Source organism: Malurus melanocephalus, unplaced genomic scaffold, assembly GCF_030028575.1.
Source record: "Malurus melanocephalus ecotype Western Australia unplaced genomic scaffold, MMel_1.1 scaffold_128, whole genome shotgun sequence".
NCBI lineage: Eukaryota > Metazoa > Chordata > Aves > Passeriformes > Maluridae > Malurus > Malurus melanocephalus.
The window spans coordinates 1447044-1458505 of NW_026623360.1; the positions used below are offsets into that span (position 1 = coordinate 1447044).

At 44.9% G+C, this 11462-nt stretch overlaps 1 protein-coding gene across 1 annotated transcript; it reads left to right on the forward strand.

Annotated features, from left to right (window-relative positions):
• Positions 1-587: 587 nt before the first annotated feature.
• On the forward strand, positions 588-9473 carry GABARAPL1 (GABA type A receptor associated protein like 1). Its single transcript, XM_057370543.1, has 4 exons — positions 588-719; positions 4319-4397; positions 5374-5492; positions 6799-9473. The coding sequence occupies exons 1-4, from the start codon at positions 630-632 to the stop codon at positions 6862-6864; spliced, it is 354 nt and encodes a 117-aa protein (XP_057226526.1). The 5' UTR covers positions 588-629; the 3' UTR covers positions 6865-9473.
• Positions 9474-11462: the final 1989 nt, after the last annotated feature.

Sequence of the window (11462 nt, forward strand, 5' to 3'; positions counted from 1 at the left end):
TATTAACCCTGATCTGGACAAGCAGGGACATTCAGGCGTCACCTGGGAATCACCGAACTGCGTCCCCACACCACGCTGGGCACAGCCCTGCGGGTGAATGGGGTGCCTCAATACAGCTTGTGCCGGATTTATAATCCCTGAGTCACGCTGCAAAGGGAGGGCAGTGTTTGCTGCCTTCAAACTTAAAAAAAAWAAAWAAAAWTTCAWTTTATCTTTATTTMTTTRTTTATGTGTTTACTCATTGCCRAGCSATAAATCAATGCGTGAACAGAACGAACCGTGCTGAAAGGTGACGCAGCCCTCCTTGTCCCCGCGTCCCTGTGCCCGTGACATCACAGCTCGCTCGGCGGGGTGCCTCCCCGTGACGTCACAGCCCTCGCAGCTCGGCAGCGGGGACGSCTGCTCGTGACGTCACACCGCCGTGGGGTCTGCGCGTTGCCTCCCCGTGACGTCAAAGCGCCGCTGTGTCGGGRCGGCTCCCCGTGACGTGAGAGCGGCCGGGGCTCGGCGTGCGGCGCTGGGCGGGGGCGCCGGGCGGAGCTCTTTGCGCAGCGCCGGCAGGGGCAGGGGCRGRGGCRGMSGCAGCMGYAGCAGCAGCAGCAGCCGCGAGCGAGGGGCAGCCCGGCGCCATGAAGTTCCAGTACAAGGAAGACCACCCGTTCGAGTACAGGAAAAAAGAAGGGGAGAAGATCCGCAAGAAATACCCCGACAGAGTCCCCGTGAGTGCGCGCTGCCGGGGCSGCGATGGCTGCGGGCCCGTGCTCGGCCGCCTTTGTTTTCCTCGCTGGCCGTCGGCTGCTGCTCGCTTTATTTTGAAGGCGAAGGAAATTATTTTAGTACCGATGATCGTGATCTCGCTGATCTGATTCAAATCCCAGACTGCTTTTCTCCTTGGAGTAAAGCTGGGGCTATTTATAATGCGGGGAAGGGCTGCAGTGTGCGTGGGTGCGGGGTGGAATACACCTTTTTCCCAGGGATCCGCAGTAATTCGACAGTGGGAACTGATCYTTTACTGGCGTGCGTGGGGATGAGCGGGGAAGGCGCTCAGCCTTGTCTCTGTGAAAATGGAGGAGGTTTGTGAGTGGGTTAACCAGATCCTCTTCTTAGAAAACGTTGTCTGCATCCGGGTCATCTCATACGTCCCTTTTATTTTTATTTTAMTGAGATTGGCTTGTCTTCTCGATATAGCCTTGCTCTCTTCCTTTGCATGAGCAAAAAATAATACTTCTCAATCCTTTTGCCCTCCTGTTTAATCATCCTGTGGAGAAAATGTCACTTGGAATGCAAGGTCATCTAGCTAAATTTTGCTTCCTCATTCTTAGGCCCCTTTGGAGTGCCTGTGGGGAACTTCTGGCTTCACAATTCYGAATAATTATTGGAGGGGGAAAAAAAGGACAAATCTAACTAAGTGTGGAGTGCGTTTTCCTTTTTAATGAACATTTTGCAAGTATCCTTTTTTTTTTCCATCCGTGCTGGAGAGGTCTGCCCTAGATTTACTGCACAAGGGTAGTCCATTCAAAAACACTTGGACTCKCCTGTAAAACTGATGACAAAGGGTGCAGTTACACTCCATCTATTCCATACAGGGTAATATCATCTTTTATCTTGAGAGTGACCCTCAAATGGACTTGAAAAAATTTTTGAAAGTCAATATTTGGGTGCCTTTGTTCTGTGTTTTTGGGATGCCTGGTATAGCATAGGTTGAGCATGCAGCAAGTCAAGGTGTAAAGTGTGTGTGGTTGGGTGTTTTATGATGAGGGCTCAATAGGTTTGGAGTGAGATAAGATGTAAAGTGAAGGTTAACATGGCAGATTGTACAGCAGGCCATGATAAATGTGTCAGGAAGAACCCTGTGGGGAGCCCAGGATAAGGCCCATTCTGGCAAGAGGTAAAGGAGGTAACGATGGGGGGAGTGGGCATCAGCAGAACTTTAAAGAAAACCAGGACCAGAATAACAAAGTGTGCTGGAGTTCAGGATAAATGGAAATGTTGCACAGGAAGGCCCAGATGTGAATTACAACGGAACTGCTTACAAAGAAATGAATGCAGCAGTCTGTTCTTAACATCACTTCTGTGTCTGCCCTTCCTGACAGCAGGATCCTTGAAGATGTCATCCTTTTGGCTGCCTACACTGCATTGGCCTGATACATCTTGATACATCTCAGCATTTTGATGAGATTTTACTGTCCTGTATTATCACAGTCACAGCTCAGCAGCAACGCAAGTGTAGATAATCTTGATCTACCCTCAGGATTTTCCTTGCRGGTTTTCTTATGTAAATGAACGGTTTATTGCTTCAGGAGAGATAACCTGCATTATCCAGCAAATGGATTGCAGTTTGGAGTCAGATTAGCCGAGCACCTCCATTCCTTCCCTGCATCTTTGAAGGAGGGAGATCTCTCTTAAGCTCAGTGATGATCTGTTTTAAATATTTCCTAAATCTTTCCTAGGGTTTTAGAAACCCCAGCACTCTTGCCTCTTTCTCGTAGGCATGACTTAATTTTCTTTATTGTCTAATGACTTAATCTACTAGCCCCCCCACCCACCCAGTCAGGGTAGTCGCAGCAAGCAGTTTGGCTTGTCAGTGTCTTTTCTAAGTGGAGGCAAGAACTAAAGGTTTCTCCCCACTGCAATTTAAAGTGTTAGATATTGCCTCATTGGCTGTATGGGTAAAAAAAGTGAAAAGTGCTGTTGCTGTTCAGCCTGCACCTGTTCAGTGAGATTGTGGTACTGTCCTTCCTTCCCAGCATTTACCAGCTGATATTATGCAGAAGTGCATGTCCTACCACAAAGTGCCTGAAAGAACTCGAATGCCTTGTACTAACTTAGGTACTTGAAATTCTTGAAGTAGCTTAGGCAGCCATGTTTCTRTTTTAATAGCTAACTTATAAATTTCTGGGAGTTTGGCTGTGTTGGCCACATTGAAGTAGAGCACAGGGAAGAAATGCCCTAGTTGTATCCCTGTGGTATGAGATATTTTTGCAGACACTCATTTGGCTCTAAGAGCAGTCAGGTTAGCMTGGCACCTTGTCTAGGCTAAATACACCAAGCTCGTGATAACATTTTGTTCTGGTGTGGTGTCGCACTGATGACAACATAATTTTGTTTCCAAAGAAGGCTTAGTCCACAGGAGTTCAACCTTTTCTCTTGCACAACAGCTGTATTTGCTGATTTGGGTTGCCAAAGAGCTATAGGAGCATGGAACCCTTGGGAATTAGTCCACAGTGTCTCAGATGGATTATTTACAATTATGGGGTCTAATGAAATTTAAAAGTTGAGGAAGTCCAGAAAATGCAGTTTTAGATTTAGTTTAGATGGTCAAAACGGCTTCTGCAAATTAGCAGGCCATAAATTGAAATGTGATGTATCTCTTGCCACTTCAAAAATACATATCACTAAAACCCTGCAGTTTTTTCTGCACAAACCCAGTAGTTCCAAAGATTCCAATACAAAAGGAGATCAAGTCACTTTGGAATAGTTCCTGCTTCTGAGGTAAACACTTTGCCTAGCTCTGGTAACAAAAATTTTAAAATTATCTTTTAGCAGAAAATCTCTTGGTCTGTTTGACCTTAAAGCTGCTGAGCTTCATATTCTGTTTCGTGTCAGAGGTCTCTGTGGGTCCAGTTGTCCAGATGGTAGGCTGGTTTTAATTACTGTGTATTTATATGATTAAGGAAAGGTCCTCAGCTATATAAAGTATGGATAATAAAATTAAAGGGTATGAATTTCAGAGTAGAAGATAACTATTGAAGAACTGGAGATTAAAAAATCCCCAGTCAGCTGTAGTTTCTCTTTAATTCTTTGCTTCATTCTACAGCACTTGGTAGTGGTGAAAGTAGAAATTAGGATGTGGGACTACTGGGAGTAGGGCTGGTTTTGTTCAAGGCAGTTTGGAACTGTAACCTGGAAACAGTTTAACTTACTCGTGTTCRTGTATTAGCCTCCTGACAGCTTCTTCATACAAAATTAACCTGAATTGGGAGCATCAAGGTGTCCTAATTTTTTTTTTTTCTGTCAGCCATTATGGTTTATTTTTATGTCTGTTCTGGATTCTTTTTTTTCAYACACCATGCTTACTGTTGGAGCCCTGGGCTCCCAGGACAGCTATTGGGAGCAATTTTAAGTCGTCTTCTGTTCTTTTTTAGGTAATCTCACCTATCTGTTCTTTAATGCTGTGTATCTGTTACAGACTAAATAGATACCTAAAGGCCTGGTAGCACCATCAAAGGGCAATATCTTTGCTTTTTGGACCACTGATGCTTTTTGGACCATTTTGGTTTATGATATTTATGATTTGTTTCTTGCTTTSTCTTTCCAGGTAATTGTGGAAAAAGCACCCAAAGCCAGAGTACCTGACTTAGACAAAAGAAAGTATCTCGTGCCTTCTGACCTCACAGGTAACAATGTCTACCTCYTTTCTTCCTGATTTTCAGTGAGAAGGTCTCCAAAGTGCTTTTTACTCAGTGATCACACAGAGAAAATATCCAGATAGGCTCAGCATCTTATTACCCTAGTTTATCTGCTGTCCTGCTTATAGTTATACCTTATAGCCTGGATTACAGCATGCAGAATTCTCTGAGATCTTTTGAGATATCTCACTGGCTGAGTTGAGTTCTAACCATTATGACAGTGACTAAATTGTGTATCATGAGCAGTAGCATCTTCACCAGCCAATGATGACCCAGCTATGCAGCTGCCAGAGGTTGTACTCTTGTTGCAGGAAGAGACAAGTTCTTGGAATAGTCCCATCCTTTTCCACCCCTGTGACTGGAGTCATAGCCATAAGGTTCCTTTCCTGAATGGTTATGGTGATTTTGAGTATGATTACATTTGTTTTTATTTAAGGATGTGAATGAGTTAAAGGAACAGCATTTCTTTTTCTTGCACTATTTCATGGACTGCAAATGCTTTCTTGTGCAATATGGTTCAAACGAATAGTAAGGATTTTTTTTTCTCAGGAATGGTATAACCATTTACACCAAGGGTAAGTTCTCCAAAGTGTCTTTGATGTATAGGATTCAAATGCTAAACTAGTTAAAGGTCTTCCCACCAATCCCCTCAGCAGAGCATTTCATACCCAGGTAGGTTGAATGTGGATTTAAGAGGGGTACATGGCATGAGATGTGTGTCCTGAGAAACTGCCAGCTCTGAGTGGATTTGTGCTCATGTGGTTAAACTCATGAAGTTAACTGCTTTCTTTTATTGCTTTTTTCCCTGCATTGTTCATTTTTCCCTACCTTTTATATATAGCATGTGACTTCCACCACCAAAAGAAAACAGTCATGGTTAGGATTAAAATACAAAAATAAACAGCAACAAAAAAAMCCCTCCAACATTCCTTCTGCATCTAAGGCATTTTCTATTCCTCTTCAGTTGGGCAGTTCTACTTCTTAATCCGAAAGCGGATCCACCTGAGGCCAGAAGATGCCCTGTTCTTCTTTGTCAATAATACCATCCCTCCCACCAGTGCTACCATGGGCCAGCTGTATGAGGTAAGCCTGGCCCTTTCTCTCATCTTTTGTTGGCAAGAAGAACATCTAGAAGTGGCAGCAGGTTCAGCGTGATTACAAATGCCTGAACATAGGGTCCTTCTTGCTCTAAGGTGTATCCCTTCACCTGGTCAGTTAGGAGCCTGGGGAGCCTTATCCATTCAGCTAGTTGTTTGCTAACTGAAACAGTTGTGGCAAATAATTGCCCCAACAGGGATATGTTGATCCTCCCACTTTAACAAAGCGTTGAAATAAACCACTTTATATTTCAGAGGAAGGATTGAGGCTGGGGCTGGGGAGGTCAGAGAAAACAGGCTTTGCTGTTTATACAAAAGAGGTTTTCTTTTTGACAGTAAAAGTAAGTAAAAAGCCAGTAAAAATGCAACGGGGCATCTACTCTAAAAATAAGTTCTTAGGAAACACTTATTCTTTGTCTAGAATTACTTTTTTGTCATTTGTACTGTATAAGTGGGGATTATGTAGGATGCTGTGAACATTGCTGCCCGCTGTTTCTACTGAGCAGTGTTGTTTGATCGACCTTAAAGGCATATTGGATGCCCGTATTTCTCAGTTACATAGCCATTATATCATGGGTGGTTTGCAGCCTGGATTGATTTCTCCTTGATTTCTCCTTCTGCTGTGAGTTTTAATAAAAGAGCTCAGCATGGTGCTGTGAGCCTTGTTTGAAAGTCTGTCGCTTTTTGACAGTAACTGGACACTTCATCATGATGAAGATAATAGAACACATGCAGGGAGCTTTCCAAATCCAAACACATAGAAGGAAAGAGTGTCTGACTGTCCAGAGCTGAAGTCAGATCTCTGTTCCTGGCACTCAGTAGACTTTTTGTGTCAGTGTAATCACTTAACATCTCAGCTCTACTGCCCATATATAAAACAYGACTTACAAAAACAGCCACTTTTCAAAGTATTCTGAAAAATTAAAATTATAATATAGAGGTGATTTTTGACTTGTTAAAGCCTTCCAAGTCTCACCTCTCGATCTTAAGACCATGCCACTGAAATACTGGTGAACAGTCAGAGCAGTTTCTGTTGCATGCTGCAGCACAGCCTGGCTGTGGCTCTTCAAGTAAATTCCCTGTGTACAGAAATGTGTCATGCCTGTATTTAGAAGCAGAGCTGTGGCCAGAGTTCTCTTTGATATTAAGAAATGAAGCCTTAGATGTAAAAAGAGAGGAACAGTATAAGAGAGCTTGTCTGCTCTTGTTACAGTGGTCTCTGGGTTGGGGTTTCTCACATGTAATGGGTTTCCAGTTTTGCCTCCTCACTRTGTTCCTTTCTCCCCTTGCAGGATAACCACGAGGAGGACTATTTTCTCTATGTGGCCTACAGTGATGAGAGCGTCTATGGCAAGTGAGCAGCAGCCCCCCAGGCATGCAGGCTGGATGGACTGACGGAATGGATTGGCGGGGAGGGGGCTGTTGGAGAGGCAGGAGGAGGATGCATGAGAAGAGAAAAAGAGAACTGGAAGTGAACCACATGCACAATGTCATCAGCTTCCACGCATTAATTATAACCATTATTTTTTAAATTGAGGGGAGTGAGGGTAGGGGGACAGGGTGAACTGAAAGACTAACAAGAGGTTCCACACCAGGGGATGGGGAAACTCCACTGTTCACAATTCTTCTCTTGCCACAGCTGGATGTAGTTAGTGCTGGAGGCTGCTAGACAAGCCAGTGTAGTGAAGCTCCAGGAGAATGACTGGGCAGGATGGCCATTTTCATGTAACCCTTTCATTGGATGAAGAAGGCATGCCATGTGTTGTACACTGACCTTGTCCTGTCTTGTCCATGGTTCCCATTCAATGAGCTGTGAAATACTTCACTCTACCCACATAAGGCTGTCCTGTGCAGACAGTCCTCACTCCAGCTGCTACCTGTGAATTATTCCAAGGGTATTGTGTTTCCCATCATTTCCATCAGTATTAGAAGGGCTGGTAGCTCTGTCCATCAGTATTAGAAGGGCTTACTCTGAGGACTGGGAAATCCTCAGCTGTGAGAAATGAAGGTTGGCGAAAGGAAGGAAAGATTCTTCAATTCTTTTTTTCCTTTGTTGCTTTAATTGCAACTGCTGGACAGAGATGACGACCCTTCTGTTCTTTTCAGTGAAGTCAAATAATTAGCACTGGGCTAAAAAGAACCTCAAGAGAATGACCAGCCCACACCAGCTCTGAGTTARGCTTGAGTATCCCAAACATGTCCACCATGGCTGCTCATCAAACTTGTTCTTACTGAACTTCACTGAGGAAGATCCTGGAGACTGCTGAGATTGTCTGTTCAGTTCCTAGCTAGCCTACAAGTGAGACTGCTTTTCCTGGTACCTAACTTTAGTCACCCTTGCTGTGCATTAAGGCAACTAACTACTAGTGGTCTTGTTATTGGTGAACACAGAAAATTATCTATCAGTGTTGTCCTTSTACCAGTCTTCTGCAGATTTGAAGATGGCAGAATTCCTGTGGGTTTAGCCTTCCCTTCCATATCTCATCTATGTACAGCCCTTGCATCACATGCACAAGTGTAGGAAATCAGTCACTGCCACATGTCTTGCTGGCTTTTTGTGATTGGGTAGCAGTGCCTCYATGCCACAAGAGAGGTTCTTTTAGRCTTGAAGGGAAAAAGGAATAGATTATTTGTTAATTTTTTTCTTAAATTATTTTACTTTAAACCAGTGTCGTTCTTAGAAGGGTGTCAGATGGGTGCTGGCCTGTGCAAGCCTTATGCTGTCATGCCAAAGCAGTTTCTTCCCAGTGGCACGAACAGCAGATTTTCCCATTACTGCCATAACTATGATGAAGGAATGGGTCTTGGAGAGTGAGCTGACTTTCAGGAAAATTCTGGGGTCTTACCTAAAAATCAGAGAACTAGACCTGAATTACTGTATACATTCCTACATTTAAGAGAGGGACCAAGCGGGAGGAACAGAAGGGAAAGGTAAAGAATACAGGCAAATTCCAAATTAAGTTGACGGTGTTGGCTCAATTTACTTCTCTGTGAAGTTAGATCACTGTTCCCTGTGTTCCTCAGGAATGAGAAATCRAGATGGGTGCTCCTCTGATTGTGGGGAACAGGAAGTCAGGTTTCATCCTTCTCTGACTGTTGTTAACGTGGAGGTACATGAGGCAGGAGAGCTTATGGGAGTGTCAAGTGGAAGTTACTGGCAAAACTGTGAAGGTCAGGGAAGGCAGCGTGATGGGGCAGGAGGGTTACTGCCTGTGGGGTGGGAAGTACCAGAAGAATGGGAGAGAAGGGAGGAACCACAAAGGGTCCAGACAGAGTAGTCCAAACTGGCAGACAGAAATGCGAAGGGTAAAGTGGGTGGCTTAATATCCCCAGTATTACATCCTGAGCTTCAGGTTTGCTGTTTCATCATGTGTTCATATGGAGTAAATGTGTTTGGATGAGTTGTACCTACTGCCAACTTAGGTAACTTCAATTTCTGCCTGCACTGCTCACTCCTCTCTTTTAAACTCACTCTCCTTCAATGACCAGGCTCTCTTCACATCCTTTGGGTGCAACTCTGCATTAGGCTCTTGTTTTGGGAAGTTCTGAATGTTCTGAAGCAGAAAACAGACACAGGAGGCTTTCTAGAAGAAGACACAGACAGATGGTGTGCATCTCTCTGCTGCTGTCCCACTTGTTCATGCCAAGCACGTGGTTAAGCACACTCAGGGGAGAAAGAGTTGGCATCTGGGGTGCCTGGTTTTGTGTTCAGTCCTCCCCTCCCGCTGCTGGGTTTATAAATGACATGTGGGACTAATCACAACTGTTTGTTATGTGTAGAGTTTACAGTTTAATTTAGTTCTTTTACAATTCTTTCAACTGACTTGTGGCATTTCTGTTTTTGTGCTAGTATTGTACAAGGTAATGATGGCAAATTTTTTGTGTTGGTTAGCTGCAGGTTCTTGTAAAATAAAGTTCAGACTAGAGCTTAATCAACTTATCAATAAAGGTGCATTTGAAAATCACAGATTGGTCCAAAATGGGTGACTGGCATTTCTTCCCAATGTGGGCTTGTAAATAAAGGGMGTGCTTTGCCAGAACTTCTGCTGCTGCTCTTTCCCACAGCTCCGAGTTTACTCTGTCCTGTCTACCAGGAAAAGTCCCTTTTCTCCTATTTTTGGTGGTATTGTCACATACATACCTAGCCGTGTCTTGCCACGATACCTGTGGGAACTTCAGTTCTACTTGGTTGATGTAAGAAAGTCCTAAGATGTATAATGGATACACTGATGCATTTTCTGCTATTTTAAAGCCCTGAACACTGATGGGGCCTCTGAGACATCACCRGCCCTGCCTGTCTCTGCCTGTCACCATGCCCATGGCCCAGGACTGCTGTCATCTGTGCTGGCACTGTCCCTGTCAGCCCCTCAGGACTGTGGGTGYCTGTCCTGGCACTGCTGCAGCACACAGCCCACAGCCCTGCGCAGCCWTGGGCCCTGCCCTCAGCCCTGCCTTCACCTGCAGGAGGGATTCCTGCCTCAGCCCCTATGGATGGGGCTTGTCACCCCCTCTGCTGTGCCCCACTGCCTCCGGTGGGCACAGCAGAACGGGTGGCATGTGCTGTGCCAGCCCTGTTGGTCACRGACCTTCCTGTGTCACCTCAGCCTGTGGGCAGGGAGCAGGAGAGGCCCGGGGACTCCACCATGCCACGGTGCCCTCTAAAGGTGGGAAAAGCAAAGGTAAGGAAAGCTGGGACTCCTTCAAAAGGACCCCTGCAGTAGTGACAAATYAGGCTGCTTTTCCTTGCGGATATTTGTGCGCTGAGGGGGAACGAGTCCTGCTGGGAGCTGGCAAAACTAGCGGGTGCCATTTGTTCAGCACCACGACTTCAAGTCAGTCTCTGGCAGTGCGTGAAGAGGAAAGGGATGCATACTGTCATCTGCAGAAGCAGTGACAGACGTGCCAYTTCCTCTGTCGCTCCTTGTCACCTGTGGTTTGTGCGGGTCCCTCTGGCTGAAGGGGGCAGGAAGGGGCCATGGCGATGCTGCAGAGATCATTTGCTCCAGCCTGAGCACTGAGCRAAGGAGTTGCTTGAGGTGATAAAGTCAAGTATTACAACTTGAAAATTCACAGGAATAAAACTAGCTGTGTTTATAGAACCTTYTCTTCCTGCTGCATACAAAGCGGAATTAATCTCAGACAGGACAGAAGGATGAGATGTTTTCTCATGCAACAGCATCTCCTATTTCCATSACCTGGGGTTCAAAGACACTTTGCAACCAAAGAATGAGCAAGTCTGAAAATGCCTTATGTCACACACTATTCCTACAGTGAATGCACCGCCTTGGCCTTACACTCAGAAGTGTAGCTGTTTCCTGTACCTTATGCTGRAAACACCACACCATGCTCACCCTAAACATGCTCGTACACAAAYATGCACCTGTTCCACCACACCTCCCACCACAGAGTGGAAATCAATAGTGAAACACAAGATGGAAAAAAATCGTGGAGTAGGATACAGTCATCAGCTTCAGATAATTACAGAAAAAAATTTGCAAATGTAAAAGGAGTAAGAAAGAGCCTGTAGCCCTCAGAGAATTCTACACTTAAGTGTTTTTTATCTATGGAGTGCAAAGGATGCCAAGAAAGCATCATGTATAAGAAAACTTGAAAGAAGGAAGACCCCACTATATACAGCCATATTTCAGAGGTGAAGAACCCTGAAGGGTCCCTCTTGCATCTGGAGGTGAAAATTAGAGTCTGAAAAAGCAGGACCCTTCTGACTAGGACTGGGCTGTCTTGGGATAAAAAGAAGGAGGCAAAGCTGGTGTATTTTCAGTTTGTGGAGTGCAGATGGAGGTAGTAGCATGGTGAAACAAGGTGTGGGAGGGGAGTAAGGACAAATGAGTGAGGAGACTGCAGGATATGGATGAACCTGGCAGAATTGCGTGGAAGGCCTAGCATTGAAGTAACACATTTGTTTCCAAGGCAGGAATGAAAATGTCTTTAATGCCAA

Excerpts from the sequence above, each read along its gene's own strand:
- GABARAPL1 (XM_057370543.1), top strand. The coding sequence starts at position 630 with ATGAAGTTCCAGTACAAGGAAGACCACCCGTTCGAGTACAGGAAAAAA. Across the intron at positions 4,398-5,373 it reads CGTGCCTTCTGACCTCACAG|TTGGGCAGTTCTACTTCTTA; the intron begins GTAACAATGTCT and ends ATTCCTCTTCAG. Across the intron at positions 5,493-6,798 it reads CCATGGGCCAGCTGTATGAG|GATAACCACGAGGAGGACTA; the intron begins GTAAGCCTGGCC and ends CTCCCCTTGCAG.